Genomic DNA, 25942 nt, shown 5'->3' with positions numbered 1-25942 from the left:
CAGAGAGAGAGACAGAGAGAGAGAGGGGGTAGAGAGAGAGAGAGAGAGAGAGACAGAGAGAGAGACAGAGAGAGAGAGACAGAGAGAGAGAGAGAGAGAGAGAGAGAGAGACAGAGGAGAGAGACAGAGAGAGAGAGACAGAGAGAGAGACAGAGAGAGAGAGACAGAGAGAGAGACAGAGAGAGAGAGGGTAGAGAGAGAGAGAGAGAGAGAGACAGAGAGAGAGACAGAGAGAGAGAGGGGTAGAGAGAGAGAGAGAGAGAGAGACAGAGAGAGAGACAGAGAGAGAGAGACAGAGAGAGAGACAGAGAGAGAGAGACAGAGAGAGAGACAGAGAGAGAGACAGAGAGAGAGACAGAGAGAGAGAGGGGTAGAGAGAGAGAGAGAGAGAGAGACAGAGAGAGAGACAGAGAGAGAGAGACAAGAGAGACAGAGAGAGAGAGGGTAGAGAGACAGAGAGAGAGAAGAGAGGAGAGACAGAGAGAGAGACAGAGAGGAGAGAGGGTAGAGAGAGAGAGAGAGAGAGACAGAGAGAGAGACGAGAGAGAGGGTGAGAGAGAGAGAGAGAGAGAGAGAGACAGAGAGAGAGACAGAGAGAGAGAGGGTAGAGAGACAGAGAGAGAGACAGAGAGAGAGAGACAGAGAGAGAGACAGAGAGAGAGAGGGGTAGAGAGACAGAGAGAGAGACAGAGAGAGCCAGAGAGAGAGAGACAGAGAGAGACAGAGAGAGAGGGGTAGAGAGAGACAGAGAGAGAGGGGTAGAGAGAGACAGAGAGAGAGAGACAGAGAGAGAGAGGGGTAGAGAGAGAGAGAGAGAGAGAGAGAGGAGAGCCAGAGAGAGAGAGGGGTAGAGAGAGAGAGAGAGAGAGAGGAGAGAGAGACAGAGAGAGAGAGAGACAGAGAGAGAGAGAGAGAGAGAGAGAGGGTAGAGAGACAGAGAGACAGAGACAGAGAGAGAGACAGAGAGAGAGAGAGGTAGAGAGAGACAGAGAGAGAGACAGAGAGAGCAGAGAGAGAGAGACAGAGAGAGACAGAGAGAGAGGGGTAGAGAGAGACAGAGAGAGAGGGGAGAGAGAGACAGAGAGAGAGAGACAGAGAGAGAGAGGGGTAGAGAGAGAGAGAGAGAGAGAGAGAGCCAGAGAGAGAGAGGGGTAGAGAGAGAGAGAGAGAGAGAGAGGAGAGAGAGACAGAGAGAGAGAGAGACAGAGAGAGAGAGAGAGAGAGAGAGAGAGAGGAGAGAGAGACAGAGAGAGAGAGAGAGGGAGAGAGAGACAGAGAGACAGAGAGAGAGAGAGAGAGAGAGGGAGAGAGAGACAGAGAGAGAGACGAGAGAGAGAGACGAGAGAGAGAGAGAGAGGAGAGAGGGAGAGGGAGAGAGAGGAGAGAGAGGAGAGAGAGAGGAGAGAAGAGAGAGAGGAGAGAGAGAGAGAGAGAGAGAGAGGAGAGAGGAGAGAGAGAGATGAGAGAGAGAGAGAGAGGGGAGAGAGAGAGAGGGGAGAGAGAGACAGAGAGACAGAGAGAGAGAGAGAGAGAGAGGAGAGAGACAGAGAGAGAGAGACAGAGAGAGAGAGAGGAGAGAGAGAGGAAAGAGAGACAGAGAGAGAAAGATAGAGAGAAAGATAGATAGAGAGAGGGAGAGAGAGAGAGAGAAAGATAGATAGAGAGAAAGATAGAGAGAGACAGAGAGAGATGGAGGAAGGTTATTTTAATATTCATCCTGGTTGTTCTCATGAAACACTTGAAGGGATCCAGCAGTAATCTCTCTCTCTCTCTGTCGCTCTCTCTATCTCTCTCACTCTCTCTCTCTCTCTCAGTCAGATGAATCAGGAAGGCCCTTAATGAACGCGTCATCATGTCACATAGAACCCGTATGCAGATGAGCCCAGGTGTTTAAATATTCTCCTTACCTGTTTTTCCAGCATGATCATTCTCTCAGTATCATGACCTTCATGGAGTGTGTGTCCATGCGAGTTCAGGTTCACCGTTAGCACACACACTCCTCCGCCGCCAGCATCATCCTCCTCCTCTTCTTCTTCTTCTTCTTCTTCTTCTTCTTCACGGGAATTTAAAAAATCACGATTATAAAAAACAGGAGATCCAAGTGTTACGTGAGGGAGGCGATCAGACGGTGTTGTCCAACATGTCTCCACACGGAGATATCATTTAAAAAGAGGAGTGTTTATCACGGAGGAGACAGCGGTCGAGGAGGAGGAGGAGGAGGGAGGAGAAAAACAACCACCGGAGAGGAGAGAGGAGAGCTAGCTGCCGTTAGCCTTTTCTCCAGCATCGGTGCTCGGATCCTCGACGCTGCTCGACGGACGACATCCCCCCCGGTGAGGAGAGGTCAGCCCCGGGAGGAGATGAGCTGCTTTTGTCCTCCGTGTACCGCTGATGATGAAATGGATGCTGCTGCTGCTGCTGGCTGACGGAGGGAATCTCCGCTTTCACCGAGACGCTGCTGCTGCTGCTGCGGTCAGAGCGGAACGAGAGCGTCTCAGAATAACGACGCTCCTGAACGCATCACACGTAGAACGACGCAGAGGGCGAAACAGTCGCTCCTGAACGCAACACAGTTTAATTTAACTCATTTAATATGTCACTTTTAAATCTTATTCATCTATTTAATGTATATTTCATTTATGTAACATGTAAACAAACCACAGCATTCAGAGTTTAAGATAATTTACAATGATTCTGCTGAAATGGGCGTGTAGGAAATATGCAACTCAACAATAAAATAATAATTAAAACATAAACTCAATCTACGGAAGCCCTAAGCAGACATACATCCACATTTTCCATATTACTCCAAATCAATTAATGTTATTTACGGAGCCCCCTAAGACCTAAAAAGTATAATAGAAACATTTATATATAGTGCACAAAAGTTATTATCTGATGTGCAGAAGAAAAATAACTTGTGCGCCCAGTAAAACAGTTTTGTTTGTGCAGGTTTTCATCTTCACCCACAAGATACCTAACAGCAGTGTAACAGTTTAACATTGTTATGTTGTTTGTATCTTCAAGTCCCTCACTTTGTACATAGCTTATTATTCTAGTCTTATGTGCTTATTTTATTATCTCTATTCTATTTTATTTCTATATTTCTTCTGCTTTATTGTGTATAAGAGCAACTTTATAACAACTGAATTTCTCTGCATGGGATTAATAAAGTATTTCTGATTGTTTGGACTTTTTAAACAGCACACGATGATATTATGTAAAGAGATTTAGAGTTATACTCCCGTCGACTGAAACAGACCAAGACCATAAATATCACTGAAAAATCACCGGGAAGGTTGTGTCCGTAACCGGGGGATAAAGATGAAACTACAAATGAACTGCAGTTATTCATTCTTTTAGAAAGTTTGAAGTGGAGAAATATCTGATCAGTGGTGGTCTTGATTTAAAATCTGGAGTCCTCTGAGACAAGACCGAGAATGCTTTTGATTCTGGGACGAGATGGAGACCTTCAAGAAGTGGTCTGGACGGGGGCTGGTGGGGCAGTGGTTGGTGCACGTGCCCCATGTGCGGAGGCTGTGGTCCTCCAGGCGGGCGGCCCGGGTTCGATCCCGACTTGTCATTCCCCACTCTCTCTCTCTCCCTGATGCCCGACTCTATCCTCTGTCCTGTCTCTCCAATGAAGACACGGAAAGTCCAGAACTAGTTCTTGAAACCAGGATGATTTTTGAGTTCTACAACACAGAATACGACAGATTTGATTTAGTGGTCTGTGTTTGTCGACAGTTTTATTAACACACAACATGATGTGTCGTAAAACATCGGGGTAATGATTCAGGAAATGTAGAGCATCATCAGGAAATATTTGTTGTTTATTTTGGAGGAAGATCGTTTAAGGAATCTTAAATTCGCTGATTTGTTAACTCTTGTTATTTAGTATTTATTAAAAACCATCGACCTGAAGGATATTTCAATTTCAAAACTTTTCCCCAGGCTGTATGAATAATTGAATGGCAGACATGTTTATCATGTAAAATAGTATTCAAGAAGCCACGCCCCCCCCCCCCCACGCCAGAATCACGACCAAACTCAGAAATTAATTTTATCTGAAAAACAGAACGGAAAGTGAAAAAAACCCTGAAACTGGAAAAAATAAAACTTGAAATTTAAAAACATAAAACTCGAAACTTAAAAAAATAAAACTCGAAACTTAACAAAATAAAACTCGAAACTTAACAAAATAAAACTGTTAATTAAATGAGTTTGAATCTGAAAAAATTACACTTGAAATATCAAAATTGTTTGAATGTGAAAAATATTTTCAACTGAATAATAATTATATTTATTTGAATATTGTTTTGAATTATTTTAAATTCTAATTTCAAATGTTTAATTTTCAAATGAGTTTTTATTTTCAAATTAAAACGTTCTGTTCTAATATGGTCGACATACTCCGGGTACATGAACATGAATAATCCAGTACAGTCGGGTCCTTTGTCTTGCCCTTTATGTGGACTTGAACGGTCCTGAGGCGAGCACTGATCCTGACAGGCACAGCTCAGGGACACAAAGCCCGCGTCTCTCCTCCTTCGTGTTGCATTCTGGGTATTTATGTAAAACCAACATGGCGGCCGCCTGCACCAGAACGCTGTGTAAGGTCGGCTGGAGTATCTTGGAGTCTCCCGCCGCCCGCAGGTCCGGTCCAGTGTCCTACCTGCTGGGGAATGTGGGCGCACGGGGGTCCGGGAGGGCGTACGGTACCGGCGGGTCCGGGTTCCGGTCCAAACTGCTGTCCGGTGTGCGGGGAGGCAGGCTGCTGGGCTGCGCGGTCCTGCTCGGGGGGGGTTTGGGTTTGTACCAGACTGTGAAGTTCAGGGTCCAGCAGCACCTGGCCGAGGACGAGAGCAAGGTGAGTGTCCGCTGAAGGGGGGGGGGGGGGGGGGGTGTGGTCCGGATACAGAGGCGGACAGGGGACGCGGTGTCCCACCAGGGTCCGGGTCCGGGTCCGGGTCACCTAACAGGGTCACCTGAACAGGGTCACCTGACAGGGTCCGGGTCACCTAACAGGGTAGGGGTCACCTGAACTGGGTCACCTAACAGGGTCACCTAACAGGGTCCGGGTCACCTGACAGGGTCCGGGTCACCTAACAGGGTCACCTGAACACCTGAAGTTCGATATTAGATCTTTATATACCTGTTTGGTTACCATGGCAACACAAATACTTTAATAAATTAATCTGAACATTTAAGGACATGAGGGATAAAAAACACAAGGACAGTTTGTCACCTTTCACAAATTTTTCAAAATAAAATCTGAAATATGACGACAAAGCGTTCATTCGCAGTTTAAGCAGTATGAACAGTTTGAACAGTTTGAACAGTTTCAGCAGTTTGAACAGTTTCAGCAGTTTGAACAGTTTGAACAGTATGAACAGTTTGAACAGTATGAACAGTATGAACAGTTTGAACAGTTTGAACAGTATGAACAGTATGAACAGTTTGAACAGTATGAACAGTTTGACCAGTATGAACAGTATGAACAGTTTGAACAGTTTGAACAGTATGAACAGTATGAACAGTTTGAACAGTATGAACAGTATGAACAGTATGAACAGTATGAACAGTATGAACAGTTTGAACAGTTTCAGCAGTTTGAACAGTATGAACAGTTTGAACAGTATGAACAGTTTGAACAGTTTGAACAGTATGAACAGTTTGAACAGTATGAACAGTATGAACAGTTTGAACAGTATGAACAGTTTGAACAGTTTGAACAGTATGAACAGTTTGAGCAGTTTGAACAGTATGAACAGTTTGAACAGTTTGAACAGTATGAACAGTATGAACAGTTTGAACAGTATGAACAGTATGAACAGTTTGAACAGTATGAACAGTTTGAACAGTATGAACAGTATGAACAGTATGAACAGTATGAACAGTTTGAACAGTATGAACAGTATGAACAGTTTGAACAGTATGAACAGTTTGAACAGTTTGAACAGTATGAACAGTATGAACAGTATGAACAGTTTGAACAGTATGAACAGTATGAACAGTTTGAACAGTATGAACAGTATGAACAGTATGAACAGTTTGAACAGTTTGAACAGTATGAACAGTTTGAACAGTATGAACAGTTTGAACAGTTTGAACAGTTTGAACAGTTTGAACAGTATGAACAGTTTGAACAGTATGAACAGTTTGAACAGTATGAACAGTATGAACAGTTTGAACAGTATGAACAGTATGAACAGTTTGAACAGTTTGAACAGTATGAACAGTATGAACAGTATGAACAGTTTGAACAGTTTGAACAGTATGAACAGTTTGAACAGTTTGAACAGTATGAACAGTTTGAACAGTTTGAACAGTATGAACAGTTTGAACAGTATGAACAGTATGAACAGTTTGAACAGTATGAACAGTATGAACAGTATGAACAGTTTGAACAGTATGAACAGTTTGAACAGTTTGAACAGTTTGAACAGTATGAACAGTTTGAACAGTATGAACAGTATGAACAGTATGAACAGTTTGAACAGTATGAACAGTTTGAACAGTATGAACAGTATGAACAGTTTGAACAGTATGAACAGTATGAACAGTATGAACAGTTTGAACAGTTTGAACAGTATGAACCGTATGAACAGTATGAACAGTTTGAACAGTATGAACAGTTTGAACAGTTTGAACAGTATGAACAGTTTGAACAGTTTGAACAGTATGAACAGTTTGAACAGTATGAACAGTATGAACAGTATGAACAGTATGAACAGTTTGAACAGTATGAACAGTATGAACAGTTTGAACAGTTTCAGCAGTTTGAACAGTTTCAGCAGTTTGAACAGTATGAACAGTATGAACAGTTTGAACAGTTTGAACAGTATGAACAGTTTGAACAGTATGAACAGTATGAACAGTTTGAACAGTATGAACAGTTTGAACAGTTTGAACAGTATGAACAGTTTGAGCAGTTTGAACAGTATGAACAGTTTGAACAGTTTGAACAGTATGAACAGTTTGAACAGTATGAACAGTATGAACAGTTTGAACAGTGTGAACAGTTTGAACAGTGTGAACAGTTTGAACAGTATGAACAGTATGAACAGTTTGAACAGTATGAACAGTTTGAACAGTATGAACAGTATGAACAGTTTGAACAATATGAACAGTTTGAACAATATGAACAGTTTGAACAGTATGAACAGTATGAACAGTTTGAACAGTATGAACAGTTTCAGCAGTTTGAACAGTTTCAGCAGTTTGAACAGTTTGAACAGTTTGAACAGTTTCAGCAGTTTGAACAGTTTGAACAGTATGAACAGTTTGAACAGTATGAACAGTTTGAACAGTTTGAACAGTATGAACAGTTTCAGCAGTATGAACAGTATGAACAGTATGAACAGTTTGAACAGTTTGAACAATAAGAACAGTTTGAACAGTTTCAGCAGTTTGAACAGTTTGAACAGTTTGAACAGTATGAACAGTATGAACAGTTTGAACAGTTTGAACAGTTTCAGCAGTTTGAACAGTTTGAACAGTTTGAACAGTATGAACAGTTTCAGCAGTTTGAACAGTTTCAGCAGTTTGAACAGTTTGAACAGTTTCAGCAGTTTGAACAGTTTGAACAGTATGAACAGTTTGAACAGTTTGAACAGTATGAACAGTTTGAACAGTTTGAACAGTATGAACAGTTTCAGCAGTTTGAACAGTATGAACAGTATGAACAGTTTGAACAGTTTGAACAGTTTGAACAGTATGAACAGTTTGAACAGTATGAACAGTATGAACAGTATGAACAGTTTGAACAGTATGAACAGTTTGAACAGTTTGAACAGTTTGAACAGTTTGAACAGTATGAACAGTTTGAACAGTATGAACAGTATGAACAGTTTGAACAGTATGAACAGTATGAACAGTTTGAACAGTATGAACAGTTTGAACAGTTTGAACAGTATGAACAGTTTGAACAGTATGAACAGTATGAACAGTATGAACAGTTTGAACAGTATGAACAGTATGAACAGTTTGAACAGTTTGAACAGTTTGAACAGTTTCAGCAGTTTGAACAGTATGAACAGTTTGAACAGTTTGAACAGTTTGAACAGTTTGAACAGTATGAACAGTTTGAACAGTTTGAACAGTATGAACAGTTTGAACAGTATGAACAGTATGAACAGTATGAACAGTATGAACAGTTTGAACAGTATGAACAGTATGAACAGTTTGAACAGTATGAACAGTATGAACAGTTTGAACAGTATGAACAGTTTGAACAGTTTGAACAGTTTGAACAGTATGAACAGTTTGAACAGTATGAACAGTATGAACAGTATGAACAGTATGAACAGTTTGAACAGTATGAACAGTTTGAACAGTTTGAACAGTATGAACAGTTTGAACAGTTTGAACAGTATGAACAGTATGAACAGTATGAACAGTTTGAACAGTATGAACAGTTTGAACAGTATGAACAGTATGAACAGTTTCAACAGTATGAACAGTTTGAACAGTATGAACAGTTTCAGCAGTTTGAACAGTTTCAGCAGTTTGAACAGTTTGAACAGTTTGAACAGTTTCAGCAGTTTGAACAGTTTGAACAGTATGAACAGTTTGAACAGTATGAACAGTTTGAACAGTTTGAACAGTATGAACAGTTTCAGCAGTATGAACAGTATGAACAGTTTGAACAGTTTGAACAGTATGAACAGTTTGAACAGTATGAACAGTTTGAACAGTTTGAACAGTTTGAACAGTTTGAACAGTTTGAGCAGTTTGAGCAGTTTGAACAGTATGAACAGTTTGAACAGTTTCAGCAGTTTGAGCAGTTTGAGCAGTATGAACAGTTTGAACAGTTTGAACAGTTTGAACAGTATGAACAGTATGAACAGTTTGAACAGTATGAACAGTTTGAACAGTTTGAACAGTTTGAACAGTATGAACAGTTTGAACAGTTTGAACAGTATGAACAGTTTGAACAGTATGAACAGTATGAACAGTTTGAACAGTATGAACAGTTTGAGCAGTTTGAACAGTTTGAACAGTATGAACAGTTTGAACAGTATGAACAGTTTGAGCAGTTTGAACAGTATGAACAGTATGAACAGTATGAACAGTTTCAGCAGTTTGAACAGTTTCAGCAGTTTGAACAGTTTGAACAGTTTGAACAGTTTCAGCAGTTTGAACAGTTTGAACAGTTTGAACAGTTTGAACAGTATGAACAGTTTGAACAGTTTGAACAGTATGAACAGTTTCAGCAGTTTGAACAGTATGAACAGTATGAACAGTTTGAACAGTTTGAACAGTTTGAACAGTATGAACAGTTTGAACAGTATGAACAGTATGAACAGTATGAACAGTATGAACAGTTTGAACAGTATGAACAGTATGAACAGTTTGAACAGTTTGAACAGTTTGAACAGTTTGAACAGTTTGAACAGTATGAACAGTTTGAACAGTATGAACAGTATGAACAGTTTGAACAGTATGAACAGTATGAACAGTTTGAACAGTATGAACAGTTTGAACAGTTTGAACAGTATGAACAGTTTGAACAGTATGAACAGTATGAACAGTATGAACAGTTTGAACAGTATGAACAGTATGAACAGTTTGAACAGTTTGAACAGTTTCAGCAGTTTGAACAGTATGAACAGTTTGAACAGTTTGAACAGTTTGAACAGTTTGAACAGTATGAACAGTTTGAACAGTTTGAACAGTATGAACAGTTTGAACAGTATGAACAGTATGAACAGTATGAACAGTATGAACAGTTTGAACAGTATGAACAGTATGAACAGTTTGAACAGTATGAACAGTATGAACAGTATGAACAGTATGAACAGTTTGAACAGTTTGAACAGTTTGAACAGTATGAACAGTTTGAACAGTATGAACAGTATGAACAGTATGAACAGTATGAACAGTTTGAACAGTATGAACAGTTTGAACAGTTTGAACAGTATGAACAGTTTGAACAGTTTGAACAGTATGAACAGTATGAACAGTATGAACAGTTTGAACAGTATGAACAGTTTGAACAGTATGAACAGTATGAACAGTTTCAACAGTATGAACAGTTTGAACAGTATGAACAGTTTCAGCAGTTTGAACAGTTTCAGCAGTTTGAACAGTTTGAACAGTTTGAACAGTTTCAGCAGTTTGAACAGTTTGAACAGTATGAACAGTTTGAACAGTATGAACAGTTTGAACAGTTTGAACAGTATGAACAGTTTCAGCAGTATGAACAGTATGAACAGTTTGAACAGTTTGAACAGTATGAACAGTTTGAACAGTATGAACAGTTTGAACAGTTTGAACAGTTTGAACAGTTTGAACAGTTTGAGCAGTTTGAGCAGTTTGAACAGTATGAACAGTTTGAACAGTTTCAGCAGTTTGAGCAGTTTGAGCAGTATGAACAGTTTGAACAGTTTGAACAGTTTGAACAGTATGAACAGTATGAACAGTTTGAACAGTATGAACAGTTTGAACAGTTTGAACAGTTTGAACAGTATGAACAGTTTGAACAGTTTGAACAGTATGAACAGTTTGAACAGTATGAACAGTATGAACAGTTTGAGCAGTTTGAACAGTTTGAACAGTATGAACAGTTTGAACAGTATGAACAGTTTGAGCAGTTTGAACAGTATGAACAGTATGAACAGTATGAACAGTTTCAGCAGTTTGAACAGTTTCAGCAGTTTGAACAGTTTGAACAGTTTGAACAGTTTCAGCAGTTTGAACAGTTTGAACAGTATGAACAGTTTGAACAGTATGAACAGTTTGAACAGTTTGAACAGTATGAACAGTTTCAGCAGTATGAACAGTATGAACAGTATGAACAGTTTGAACAGTTTGAACAGTATGAACAGTTTCAGCAGTATGAACAGTATGAACAGTATGAACAGTTTGAACAGTTTGAACAGTTTGAACAGTTTCACCAGTTTGAACAGTATGAACAGTTTGAACAGTATGAACAGTATGAACAGTTTGAACAGTTTGAACAGTATGAACAGTATGAACAGTTTCAGCAGTATGAACAGTATGAACAGTATGAACAGTTTGAACAGTATGAACAGTTTCAGCAGTATGAACAGTATGAACAGTATGAACAGTATGAACAGTATGAACAGTTTCAGCAGTATGAACAGTATGAACAGTTTGAACAATAAGAACAGTTTGAACAGTTTCAGCAGTTTGAACAGTTTGAACAGTTTGAACAGTTTGAACAGTTTGAACAGTATGAACAGTTTGAACAGTTTCAGCAGTTTGAACAGTTTGAACAGTTTGAACAGTTTGAACAGTATGAACAGTTTCAGCAGTTTGAACAGTTTCAGCAGTTTGAACAGTTTGAACAGTTTGAACAGTTTCAGCAGTTTGAACAGTTTGAACAGTATGAACAGTTTGAACAGTTTGAACAGTATGAACAGTTTGAACAGTTTGAACAGTATGAACAGTTTCAGCAGTTTGAACAGTATGAACAGTATGAACAGTTTGAACAGTTTGAACAGTTTGAACAGTATGAACAGTTTGAACAGTATGAACAGTATGAACAGTATGAACAGTATGAACAGTTTGAACAGTATGAACAGTATGAACAGTTTGAACAGTATGAACAGTATGAACAGTTTGAACAGTTTGAACAGTATGAACAGTTTGAACAGTTTGAACAGTATGAACAGTTTGAACAGTATGAACAGTTTGAACAGTATGAACAGTATGAACAGTATGAACAGTATGAACAGTTTGAACAGTATGAACAGTATGAACAGTATGAACAGTTTGAACAGTATGAACAGTATGAACAGTTTGAACAGTATGAACAGTATGAACAGTTTGAACAGTTTGAACAGTTTGAACAGTTTCAGCAGTTTGAACAGTATGAACAGTTTGAACAGTTTGAACAGTTTGAACAGTTTGAACAGTATGAACAGTTTGAACAGTTTGAACAGTATGAACAGTTTGAACAGTTTGAACAGTATGAACAGTATGAACAGTATGAACAGTTTGAACAGTATGAACAGTTTGAACAGTATGAACAGTTTGAACAGTATGAACAGTATGAACAGTTTGAACAGTTTGAACAGTTTGAACAGTTTGAACAGTATGAACAGTATGAACAGTTTGAACAGTATGAACAGTATGAACAGTTTGAACAGTATGAACAGTTTGAACAGTTTGAACAGTATGAACAGTTTGAACAGTTTGAACAGTATGAACAGTTTGAACAGTATGAACAGTTTGAACAGTATGAACAGTATGAACAGTATGAACAGTTTGAACAGTATGAACAGTATGAACAGTTTGAACAGTTTGAACAGTATGAACAGTTTGAACAGTTTGAACAGTATGAACAGTTTGAACAGTATGAACAGTATGAACAGTTTGAACAGTATGAACAGTATGAACAGTTTGAACAGTTTGAACAGTATGAACAGTTTGAACAGTATGAACAGTTTGAACAGTATGAACAGTTTGAACAGTATGAACAGTATGAACAGTATGAACAGTTTGAACAGTATGAACAGTTTGAACAGTATGAACAGTTTGAACAGTTTGAACAGTATGAACAGTATGAACAGTATGAACAGTTTGAACAGTTTGAACAGTTTGAACAGTATGAACAGTATGAACAGTATGAACAGCTTGAACAGTATGAACAGTATGAACAGTTTGAACAGTATGAACAGTTTCAGCAGTTTGAACAGTTTCAGCAGTTCTAACAGTTTGAACAGTTTGAACAGTTTCAGCAGTTTGAACAGTATGAACAGTTTGAACAGTATGAACAGTTTGAACAGTTTGAACAGTATGAACAGTTTCAGCAGTATGAACAGTATGAACAGTATGAACAGTTTGAACAGTTTGAACAGTATGAACAGTTTTAACAGTATGAACAGTTTGAACAGTATGAACAGTTTGAACAGTATGAACAGTTTGAACAGTTTGAACAGTATGAACAGTTTGAACAGTATGAACAGTATGAACAGTTTGAACAGTATGAACAGTTTGAACAGTTTGAACAGTATGAACAGTTTGAACAGTTTGAACAGTTTGAACAGTATGAACAGTTTGAACAGTTTGAGCAGTTTGAGCAGTTTGAACAGTATGAACAGTATGAACAGTTTCAGCAGTTTGAGCAGTTTGAGCAGTATGAACAGTTTGAACAGTTTGAACAGTTTGAACAGTTTGAACAGTATGAACAGTATGAACAGTTTGAACAGTATGAACAGTTTGAACAGTTTGAACAGTATGAACAGTTTGAACAGTTTGAACAGTATGAACAGTATGAACAGTTTGAACAGTATGAACAGTTTGAACAGTATGAACAGTTTGAGCAGTTTGAACAGTTTGAACAGTATGAACAGTTTGAACAGTATGAACAGTTTGAGCAGTTTGAACAGTTTGAACAGTATGAACAGTATGAACAGTATGAACAGTTTGAACAGTATGAACAGTTTGAACAGTTTGAACAGTATGAACAGTTTGAACAGTATGAACAGTTTGAACAGTTTCAGCAGTTTGAACAGTATGAACAGTTTGAACAGTTTGAACAGTTTGAACAGTATGAACAGTTTGAACAGTATGAACAGTTTGAACAGTTTGAACAGTTTGAACAGTATGAACAGTTTGAACAGTATGAGCAGTTTGAACAGTTTGAACAGTATGAACAGTATGAACAGTATGAACAGTTTGAACAGTTTGAACAGTTTCAGCAGTTTGAACAGTTTGAACAGTTTCAGCAGTTTGAACAGTTTGAACAGTTTCAGCAGTTTGAACAGTTTGAACAGTATGAACAGTATGAACAGTATGAACAGTATGAACAGTTTGAACAGTATGAACAGTATGAACAGTATGAACAGTATGAACAGTTTGAACAGTATGAACAGTTTGAACAGTATGAACAGTATGAACAGTATGAACAGTTTCAGCAGTTTCAACAGTTTGAACAGTTTGAACAGTATGAACAGTTTGAACAGTTTCAGCAGTTTGAACAGTATGAACAGTTTGAACAGTTTGAACAGTTTCAGCAGTTTGAACAGTTTGAACAGTTTGAACAGTATGAACAGTTTGAACAGTTTCAGCAGTTTGAACAGTTTGAACAGTTTGAACAGTTTGAACAGTATGAACAGTTTGAACAGTTTCAGCAGTTTGAACAGTTTGAACAGTTTGAACAGTTTGAACAGTATGAACAGTTTGAACAGTTTCAGCAGTTTGAACAGTTTGAACAGTATGAACAGTTTGAACAGTATGAACAGTTTGAACAGTTTCAGCAGTTTGAACAGTTTGAACAGTATGAACAGTTTGAACAGTATGAACAGTTTGAACAGTATGAACAGTTTGAACAGTTTCAGCAGTTTGAACAGTTTGAGCAGTTTCAACAGTTTCAACAGTTTCAACAGTTTGAACAGTTTGAACAGTATGAACAGTTTGAACAGTATGAACAGTTTGAACAGTATGAACAGTTTGAACAGTATGAACAGTATGAACAGTTTGAACAGTATGAACAGTTTGAACAGTTTGAACAGTATGAACAGTTTGAACAGTATGAACAGTTTGAGCAGTTTGAACAGTTTGAACAGTTTGAACAGTATGAACAGTTTGAACAGTATGAACAGTTTGAGCAGTTTGAACAGTTTGAACAGTTTGAACAGTATGAACAGTTTGAACAGTATGAGCAGTTTGAACAGTTTGAACAGTATGAACAGTATGAACAGTATGAACAGTATGAACAGTTTGAACAGTTTCAGCAGTTTGAACAGTTTCAGCAGTTTGAACAGTTTGAACAGTTTCAGCAGTTTGAACAGTTTGAACAGTATGAACAGTTTGAACAGTATGAACAGTATGAACAGTTTGAACAGTATGAACAGTATGAACAGTATGAACAGTTTGAACAGTTTGAACAGTATGAACAGTTTGAACAGTATGAACAGTATGAACAGTTTGAACAGTATGAACAGTTTGAACAGTATGAACAGTTTGAACAGTTTGAACAGTATGAACAGTTTGAACAGTATGAACAGTATGAACAGTTTGAACAGTATGAACAGTATGAACAGTTTGAACAGTTTGAACAGTATGAACAGTTTGAACAGTATGAACAGTTTGAACAGTTTGAACAGTTTGAACAGTATGAACAGTTTGAACAGTATGAACAGTATGAACAGTATGAACAGTTTGAACAGTATGAACAGTTTGAACAGTTTGAACAGTATGAACAGTATGAACAGTATGAACAGTTTGAACAGTTTGAACAGTTTGAACAGTATGAACAGTTTGAACAGTTTGAACAGTATGAACAGTATGAACAGTTTGAACAGTATGAACAGTATGAACAGTATGAACAGTTTGAACAGTATGAACAGTATGAACAGTTTGAACAGTTTGAACAGTTTGAACAGTATGAACAGTATGAACAGTTTGAACAGTTTGAACAGTATGAACAGTATGAACAGTTTGAACAGTATGAACAGTTTGAACAGTATGAACAGTATGAACAGTTTGAACAGTATGAACAGTATGAACAGTTTGAACAGTATGAACAGTATGAACAGTTTGAACAGTATGAACAGTTTGAACAGTATGAACAGTTTGAACAGTTTGAACAGTATGAACAGTATGAACAGTATGAACAGTTTGAACAGTTTGAACAGTTTGAACAGTATGAACAGTATGAACAGTATGAACAGTTTGAACAGTATGAACAGTTTGAACAGTATGAACAGTATGAACAGTATGAACAGTTTGAACAGTATGAACAGTATGAACAGTTTGAACAGTATGAACAGTTTGAACAGTTTGAACAGTATGAACAGTATGAACAGTTTGAACAGTATGAACAGTTTGAACAGTTTGAACAGTATGAACAGTTTGAACAGTATGAACAGTATGAACAGTATGAACAGTTTGAACAGTATGAACAGTATGAACAGTTTGAACAGTATGAACAGTATGAACAGTATGAACAGTTTGAACAGTATGAACAGTATGAACAGTTTGAACAGTATGAACAGTATGAACAGTATGAACAGTTTGAACAGTATGAACAGTATGAACAGTTTGAACAGTATGAACAGTATGAACAGTTTGAACAGTATGAACAGTTTGAACAGTATGAACAGTATGAACAGTTTGAACAGTATGAACAGTATGAACAGTTTGAACAGTATGAACAGTTTCAGCAGTTTGAACAGTTTCAGCAGTTTGAACAGTTTGAACAGTTTGAACAGTTTCAGCAGTTTGAACAGTATGAACAGTTTGAACAGTATGAACAGTTTGAACAGTTTGAACAGTATGAACAGTATGAACAGTTTGAACAGTATGAACAGTATGAACAGTTTGAACAGTTTGAACAGTTTGAACAGTTTCAGCAGTTTGAACAGTATGAACAGTTTGAACAGTTTGAACAGTTTGAACAGTTTGAACAGTATGAACAGTTTGAACAGTTTGAACAGTATGAACAGTTTGAACAGTTTGAACAGTATGAACAGTATGAACAGTATGAACAGTTTGAACAGTATGAACAGTTTGAACAGTATGAACAGTTTGAACAGTATGAACAGTATGAACAGTTTGAACAGTTTGAACAGTTTGAACAGTTTGAACAGTATGAACAGTATGAACAGTTTGAACAGTATGAACAGTATGAACAGTTTGAACAGTATGAACAGTTTGAACAGTTTGAACAGTATGAACAGTTTGAACAGTTTGAACAGTATGAACAGTTTGAACAGTATGAACAGTTTGAACAGTATGAACAGTATGAACAGTATGAACAGTTTGAACAGTATGAACAGTATGAACAGTTTGAACAGTTTGAACAGTATGAACAGTTTGAACAGTTTGAACAGTATGAACAGTTTGAACAGTATGAACAGTATGAACAGTTTGAACAGTATGAACAGTATGAACAGTTTGAACAGTTTGAACAGTATGAACAGTTTGAACAGTATGAACAGTTTGAACAGTATGAACAGTTTGAACAGTATGAACAGTATGAACAGTATGAACAGTTTGAACAGTATGAACAGTTTGAACAGTTTGAACAGTATGAACAGTATGAACAGTATGAACAGTTTGAACAGTTTGAACAGTTTGAACAGTATGAACAGTATGAACAGTATGAACAGCTTGAACAGTATGAACAGTATGAACAGTTTGAACAGTATGAACAGTTTCAGCAGTTTGAACAGTTTCAGCAGTTCTAACAGTTTGAACAGTTTGAACAGTTTCAGCAGTTTGAACAGTATGAACAGTTTGAACAGTATGAACAGTTTGAACAGTTTGAACAGTATGAACAGTTTCAGCAGTATGAACAGTATGAACAGTATGAACAGTTTGAACAGTTTGAACAGTATGAACAGTTTTAACAGTATGAACAGTTTGAACAGTATGAACAGTTTGAACAGTATGAACAGTTTGAACAGTTTGAACAGTATGAACAGTTTGAACAGTATGAACAGTATGAACAGTTTGAACAGTATGAACAGTTTGAACAGTTTGAACAGTATGAACAGTTTGAACAGTTTGAACAGTTTGAACAGTATGAACAGTTTGAACAGTTTGAGCAGTTTGAGCAGTTTGAACAGTATGAACAGTATGAACAGTTTCAGCAGTTTGAGCAGTTTGAGCAGTATGAACAGTTTGAACAGTTTGAACAGTTTGAACAGTATGAACAGTATGAACAGTTTGAACAGTATGAACAGTTTGAACAGTTTGAACAGTATGAACAGTTTGAACAGTTTGAACAGTATGAACAGTATGAACAGTTTGAACAGTATGAACAGTTTGAACAGTATGAACAGTTTGAGCAGTTTGAACAGTTTGAACAGTATGAACAGTTTGAACAGTATGAACAGTTTGAGCAGTTTGAACAGTTTGAACAGTATGAACAGTATGAACAGTATGAACAGTTTGAACAGTATGAACAGTTTGAACAGTTTGAACAGTATGAACAATTTGAACAGTTTGAACAGTATGAACAGTTTGAACAGTTTCAGCAGTTTGAACAGTATGAACAGTTTGAACAGTTTGAACAGTTTGAACAGTATGAACAGTTTGAACAGTATGAACAGTTTGAACAGTTTGAACAGTTTGAACAGTATGAACAGTTTGAACAGTATGAGCAGTTTGAACAGTTTGAACAGTATGAACAGTATGAACAGTATGAACAGTTTGAACAGTTTGAACAGTTTCAGCAGTTTGAACAGTTTGAACAGTTTCAGCAGTTTGAACAGTTTGAACAGTTTCAGCAGTTTGAACAGTTTGAACAGTATGAACAGTATGAACAGTATGAACAGTATGAACAGTTTGAACAGTATGAACAGTATGAACAGTATGAACAGTATGAACAGTTTGAACAGTATGAACAGTTTGAACAGTATGAACAGTATGAACAGTATGAACAGTTTCAGCAGTTTCAACAGTTTGAACAGTTTGAACAGTATGAACAGTTTGAACAGTTTCAGCAGTTTGAACAGTATGAACAGTTTGAACAGTTTGAACAGTTTCAGCAGTTTGAACAGTTTGAACAGTTTGAACAGTATGAACAGTTTGAACAGTTTCAGCAGTTTGAACAGTTTGAACAGTTTGAACAGTTTGAACAGTATGAACAGTTTGAACAGTTTCAGCAGTTTGAACAGTTTGAACAGTTTGAACAGTTTGAACAGTATGAACAGTTTGAACAGTTTCAGCAGTTTGAACAGTTTGAACAGTATGAACAGTTTGAACAGTATGAACAGTTTGAACAGTTTCAGCAGTTTGAACAGTTTGAACAGTATGAACAGTTTGAACAGTATGAACAGTTTGAACAGTTTCAGCAGTTTGAACAGTTTGAGCAGTTTCAACAGTTTCAACAGTTTCAACAGTTTGAACAGTTTGAACAGTATGAACAGTTTGAACAGTATGAACAGTTTGAACAGTATGAACAGTTTGAACAGTATGAACAGTATGAACAGTTTGAACAGTATGAACAGTTTGAACAGTTTGAACAGTATGAACAGTTTGAACAGTATGAACAGTTTGAGCAGTTTGAACAGTTTGAACAGTTTGAACAGTATGAACAGTTTGAACAGTATGAACAGTTTGAGCAGTTTGAACAGTTTGAACAGTTTGAACAGTATGAACAGTTTGAACAGTATGAGCAGTTTGAACAGTTTGAACAGTATGAACAGTATGAACAGTATGAACAGTATGAACAGTATGAACAGTTTGAACAGTTTCAGCAGTTTGAACAGTTTCAGCAGTTTGAACAGTTTGAACAGTTTCAGCAGTTTGAACAGTTTGAACAGTATGAACAGTTTGAACAGTATGAACAGTATGAACAGTTTGAACAGTATGAACAGTATGAACAGTATGAACAGTTTGAACAGTTTGAACAGTATGAACAGTTTGAACAGTATGAACAGTATGAACAGTTTGAACAGTATGAACAGTTTGAACAGTATGAACAGTTTGAACAGTTTGAACAGTATGAACAGTTTGAACAGTATGAACAGTATGAACAGTTTGAACAGTATGAACAGTATGAACAGTTTGAACAGTTTGAACAGTATGAACAGTTTGAACAGTATGAACAGTTTGAACAGTTTGAACAGTTTGAACAGTATGAACAGTTTGAACAGTATGAACAGTATGAACAGTATGAACAGTTTGAACAGTATGAACAGTTTGAACAGTTTGAACAGTATGAACAGTATGAACAGTATGAACAGTTTGAACAGTTTGAACAGTTTGAACAGTATGAACAGTTTGAACAGTTTGAACAGTATGAACAGTATGAACAGTTTGAACAGTATGAACAGTATGAACAGTATGAACAGTTTGAACAGTATGAACAGTATGAACAGTTTGAACAGTTTGAACAGTTTGAACAGTATGAACAGTATGAACAGTTTGAACAGTTTGAACAGTATGAACAGTATGAACAGTTTGAACAGTATGAACAGTTTGAACAGTATGAACAGTATGAACAGTTTGAACAGTATGAACAGTATGAACAGTTTGAACAGTATGAACAGTATGAACAGTTTGAACAGTATGAACAGTTTGAACAGTATGAACAGTTTGAACAGTTTGAACAGTATGAACAGTATGAACAGTATGAACAGTTTGAACAGTTTGAACAGTATGAACAGTATGAACAGTATGAACAGTTTGAACAGTATGAACAGTTTGAACAGTATGAACAGTATGAACAGTATGAACAGTTTGAACAGTATGAACAGTATGAACAGTTTGAACAGTATGAACAGTTTGAACAGTTTGAACAGTATGAACAGTATGAACAGTTTGAACAGTATGAACAGTTTGAACAGTTTGAACAGTATGAACAGTTTGAACAGTATGAACAGTATGAACAGTTTGAACAGTATGAACAGTATGAACAGTTTGAACAGTATGAACAGTATGAACAGTTTGAACAGTATGAACAGTATGAACAGTATGAACAGTTTGAACAGTATGAACAGTATGAACAGTTTGAACAGTATGAACAGTATGAACAGTATGAACAGTTTGAACAGTATGAACAGTATGAACAGTTTGAACAGTATGAACAGTATGAACAGTTTGAACAGTATGAACAGTTTGAACAGTATGAACAGTATGAACAGTTTGAACAGTATGAACAGTATGAACAGTTTGAACAGTATGAACAGTTTCAGCAGTTTGAACAGTTTCAGCAGTTTGAACAGTTTGAACAGTTTGAACAGTTTCAGCAGTTTGAACAGTATGAACAGTTTGAACAGTATGAACAGTTTGAACAGTTTGAACAGTATGAACAGTTTCAGCAGTATGAACAGTATGAACAGTATGAACAGTTTGAACAGTTTGAACAGTATGAACAGTTTGAACAGTATGAACAGTATGAACAGTTTGAACAGTATGAACAGTTTCAGCAGTTTGAACAGTTTCAGCAGTTTGAACAGTTTGAACAGTTTCAGCAGTTTGAACAGTATGAACAGTTTGAACAGTATGAACAGTTTGAACAGTTTGAACAGTATGAACAGTTTCAGCAGTATGAACAGTATGAACAGTTTGAACAGTTTGAACAGTATGAACAGTTTGAACAGTATGAACAGTTTGAACAGTATGAACAGTTTGAACAGTTTGAACAGTATGAACAGTTTGAACAGTATGAACAGTATGAACAGTTTGAACAGTTTGAACAGTTTGAACAGTATGAACAGTTTGAACAGTTTGAACAGTTTGAACAGTATGAACAGTTTGAACAGTTTGAGCAGTTTGAACAGTATGAACAGTATGAACAGTTTGAACAGTTTCAGCAGTTTCAGCAGTTTGAGCAGTATGAACAGTTTGAACAGTTTGAACAGTTTGAACAGTTTGAACAGTATGAACAGTTTGAACAGTTTGAACAGTATGAACAGTTTGAACAGTTTGAACAGTATGAACAGTTTGAACAGTTTGAACAGTATGAACAGTATGAACAGTTTGAACAGTATGAACAGTTTGAACAGTATGAACAGTTTGAGCAGTTTGAACAGTTTGAACAGTATGAACAGTTTGAGCAGTTTGAACAGTTTGAACAGTATGAACAGTTTGAACAGTTTGAACAGTATGAACAATTTGAACAGTTTGAACAGTATGAACAGTTTGAACAGTTTCAGCAGTTTCAGCAGTTTGAACAGTATGAACAGTTTGAACAGTTTGAACAGTTTGAACAGTTTGAACAGTATGAACAGTTTGAACAGTATGAACAGTTTGAACAGTATGAACAGTTTGAACAGTATGAGCAGTTTGAACAGTTTGAACAGTATGAACAGTATGAACAGTATGAACAGTATGAACAGTTTGAACAGTTTCAGCAGTTTGAACAGTTTGAACAGTTTCAGCAGTTTGAACAGTTTGAACAGTTTCAGCAGTTTGAACAGTTTGAACAGTATGAACAGTTTGAACAGTATGAACAGTATGAACAGTATGAACAGTTTGAACAGTATGAACAGTATGAACAGTATGAACAGTTTGAACAGTATGAACAGTTTGAACAGTATGAACAGTATGAACAGTATGAACAGTTTCAGCAGTTTCAACAGTTTGAACAGTTTGAACAGTATGAACAGTTTGAACAGTTTCAGCAGTTTGAACAGTATGAACAGTTTGAACAGTTTGAACAGTTTCAGCAGTTTGAACAGTTTGAACAGTTTGAACAGTATGAACAGTTTGAACAGTTTCAGCAGTTTGAACAGTTTGAACAGTTTGAACAGTTTCAGCAGTTTGAACAGTTTGAACAGTTTGAACAGTTTGAACAGTATGAACAGTTTGAACAGTTTCAGCAGTTTGAACAGTTTGAACAGTATGAACAGTTTGAACAGTATGAACAGTTTGAACAGTTTCAGCAGTTTGAACAGTTTGAACAGTATGAACAGTTTGAACAGTATGAACAGTTTGAACAGTTTCAGCAGTTTGAACAGTTTGAGCAGTTTCAATAGTTTCAACAGTTTCAACAGTTTGAACAGTTTGAACAGTTTGAACAGTATGAACAGTTTGAACAGTATGAACAGTTTGAACAGTATGAACAGTTTGAACAGTATGAACAGTATGAACAGTTTGAACAGTTTGAACAGTATGAACAGTTTGAACAGTATGAACAGTTTGAACAGTATGAACAGTTTGAACAGTATGAACAGTTTGAACAGTTTGAACAGTATGAACAGTTTGAACAGTATGAACAGTTTGAACAGTTTGAACAGTATGAACAGTATGAACAGTTTGAGCAGTTTGAACAGTTTGAACAGTATGAACAGTTTGAACAGTATGAACAGTTTGAGCAGTTTGAACAGTTTGAACAGTTTGAACAGTATGAACAGTTTGAACAGTATGAACAGTTTGAACAGTTTGAACAGTATGAACAGTATGAACAGTTTGAACAGTTTCAGCAGTTTGAGCAGTTTGAACAGTATGAACAGTTTGAACAGTATGAACAGTATGAACAGTTTGAACAGTTTCAGCAGTTTGAACAGTTTGAACAGTTTGAACAGTTTGAACAGTATGAACAGTTTGAACAGTTTGAACAGTTTCAGCAGTTTGAACAGTTTGAACAGTTTGAACAGTATGAACAGTTTGAACAGTATGAACAGTATGAACAGTTTGAACAGTATGAACAGTATGAACAGTTTGAACAGTATGAACAGTTTGAGCAGTTTGAACAGTATGAACAGTTTGAACAGTATGAACAGTTTGAACAGTATGAACAGTATGAACAGTTTGAACAGTTTCAGCAGTTTGAGCAGTTTGAACAGTATGAACAGTTTGAACAGTTTGAACAGTATGAACAGTTTGAACAGTATGAACAGTTTGAACAGTTTCAGCAGTTTGAACAGTTTGAACAGTTTGAACAGTTTGAACAGTATGAACAGTTTGAACAGTTTGAACAGTTTCAGCAGTTTGAACAGTTTGAACAGTTTGAACAGTATGAACAGTATGAACAGTTTGAACAGTTTGAACAGTTTGAACAGTATGAACAGTATGAACAGTTTGAGCAGTTTGAACAGTATGAACAGTATGAACAGTATGAACAGTTTGAACAGTATGAACAGTTTGAACAGTATGAACAGTATGAACAGTTTGAGCAGTTTGAACAGTTTGAACAGTATGAACAGTTTGAACAGTATGAACAGTTTGAGCAGTTTGAACAGTTTGAACAGTATGAACAGTTTGAACAGTATGAACAGTATGAACAGTTTGAACAGTATGAACAGTATGAACAGTATGAACAGTATGAACAGTTTGAACAGTATGAACAGTATGAACAGTTTGAACAGTATGAACAGTTTGAACAGTTTGAACAGTTTGAACAGTATGAACAGTATGAACAGTATGAACAGTATGAACAGTTTGAACAGAATGAACAGTATGAACAGTTTGAACAGTATGAACAGTTTGAACAGTATGAACAGTATGAACAGTTTGAACAGTTTGAACAGTATGAACAGTATGAACAGTTTGAACAGTTTGAGCAGTTTGAACAGTTTGAGCAGTTTGAACAGTATGAACAGTTTCAGCAGTTTGAACAGTTTGAACAGTATGAACAGTATGAACAGTATGAACAGTTTCAGCAGTTTGAACAGTTTGAACAGTATGAACAGTTTGAACAGTATGAACAGTTTGAGCAGTTTGAACAGTTTGAACAGTTTGAACAGTTTGAACAGTATGAGCAGTTTGAGCAGTTTGAACAGTTTGAGCAGTTTGAACAGTTTGAACAGTTTGAGCAGTTTGAACAGTTTGAACAGTTTGAACAGTTTGAACAGTTTCAGCAGTTTGAACAGTTTGAACAGTTTGAACAGTTTGAACAGTTTCAGCAGTTTGAACAGTTTGAACAGTTTGAACAGTTTGAGCAGTATGAACAGTTTGAACAGTATGAACAGTTTGAACAGTTTCAGCAGTTTGAACAGTTTGAACAGTTTGAACAGTTTGAACAGTTTCAGCAGTTTGAACAGTTTGAACAGTTTGAACAGTTTGAGCAGTTTGAACAGTATGAACAGTTTGAACAGTTTCAGCAGTTTGAACAGTTTGAACAGTTTGAACAGTTTCAGCAGTTTGAACAGTTTGAACAGTTTCAGCAGTTTGAACAGTTTGAACAGTTTCAGCAGTTTGAACAGTTTGAACAGTTTGAACAGTTTGAACAGTTTGAACAGTTTCAGCAGTTTGAACAGTTTGAACAGTTTGAACAGTTTGAACAGTTTCAGCAGTTTGAACAGTTTGAACAGTTTGTGCAGTTTGAACAGTTTGAACAGTTTCAGCAGTTTGAACAGTTTGAACAGTTTCAGCAGTTTGAACAGTTTCAGCAGTTTGAGCAGTTTGAACAGTTTGAACAGTTTCAGCAGTTTGAACAGTTTGAACAGTTTCAGCAGTTTGAACAGTTTGAACAGTATGAACAGTTTGAACAGTTTGAACAGTTTCAGCAGTTTGAGCAGTTTGAACAGTTTGAACAGTTTCAGCAGTTTGAACAGTTTGAACAGTTTGAACAGTTTGAGCAGTTTGAGCAGTTTGAACAGTTTGAACAGTTTGAGCAGTTTGAGCAGTTTGAACAGTTTGAGCAGTTTGAGCAGTTTGAACAGTTTCAGCAGTTTGAACAGTTTGAACAGTTTGAACAGTTTCAGCAGTTTGAACAGTTTGAACAGTTTGAACAGTTTGAGCAGTTTGAACAGTATGAACAGTTTGAACAGTTTCAGCAGTTTGAACAGTTTGAACAGTTTGAACAGTTTGAGCAGTTTGAACAGTTTGAACAGTTTGAACAGTTTCAGCAGTTTGAACAGTTTGAACAGTTTGAACAGTTTGAACAGTTTCAGCAGTTTGAACAGTTTGAACAGTTTGAACAGTTTGAGCAGTTTGAACAGTATGAACAGTATGAACAGTTTGAACAGTTTCAGCAGTTTGAACAGTTTGAACAGTTTCAGCAGTTTGAACAGTTTCAGCAGTTTGAACAGTTTGAACAGTTTCAGCAGTTTGAACAGTTTGAACAGTTTGAACAGTTTCAGCAGTTTGAACAGTTTGAACAGTTTCAGCAGTTTGAACAGTTTGAACAGTTTGAACAGTTTGAACAGTTTGAGCAGTTTGAACAGTATGAACAGTTTGAACAGTTTCAGCAGTTTGAACAGTTTGAACAGTATGAACAGTTTCAGCAGTTTGAACAGTATGAACAGTTTGAACAGTATGAACAGTTTGAACAGTTTGAACAGTTTGAGCAGTTTGAACAGTTTGAACAGTATGAACAGTTTGAACAGTTTGAACAGTTTGAGCAGTTTGAACAGTTTCAACAGTTTGAACAGTTTGAGCAGTTTGAACAGTTTGAACAGTATGAACAGTTTGAACAGTTTGAACAGTATGAACAGTATGAACAGTTTGAACAGTTTGAACAGTATGAGCAGTTTGAACAGTTTCAACAGTTTGAACAGTTTGAGCAGTTTGAACAGTTTGAACAGTTTGAACAGTTTGAACAGTTTGAACAGTATGAACAGTATGAACA

At 36.8% G+C, this 25942-nt stretch overlaps 2 protein-coding genes across 2 annotated transcripts in view; one reads left to right on the top strand and one right to left on the bottom strand.

The window, feature by feature from the left end:
• The window catches only part of gstt1a (glutathione S-transferase theta 1a), a 124989-nt gene extending 122950 nt beyond the window's left edge, over positions 1 to 2039 (bottom strand). Inside the window, exon 1 of the mRNA XM_061039033.1 lies at positions 2022 to 2039. The gene's annotated coding sequence lies outside the window, so the exon portion shown is untranslated. The remainder of the gene's footprint in view (positions 1 to 2021) is intronic.
• A 1423-nt stretch (positions 2040 to 3462) lies between these two features.
• ptgesl (prostaglandin E synthase 2-like) overlaps positions 3463 to 25942 on the top strand; it is a 27743-nt gene continuing 5263 nt past the window's right edge. Inside the window, exons 1-2 of the mRNA XM_061039083.1 lie at positions 3463 to 3498; positions 4442 to 4870. Of these exons, the coding sequence (XP_060895066.1) occupies positions 3463 to 3498; positions 4442 to 4870 (465 nt within the window). The remainder of the gene's footprint in view (positions 3499 to 4441; positions 4871 to 25942) is intronic.

The sequence above is a fragment of the Labrus mixtus genome, chromosome 5, assembly GCF_963584025.1.
Source record: "Labrus mixtus chromosome 5, fLabMix1.1, whole genome shotgun sequence".
In the NCBI taxonomy this organism is placed as follows: Eukaryota; Metazoa; Chordata; class Actinopteri; order Labriformes; family Labridae; genus Labrus; species Labrus mixtus.
Note: the sequence above shows the minus strand (reverse complement) of the source record. Positions and strands in the feature narration are given on the sequence as shown.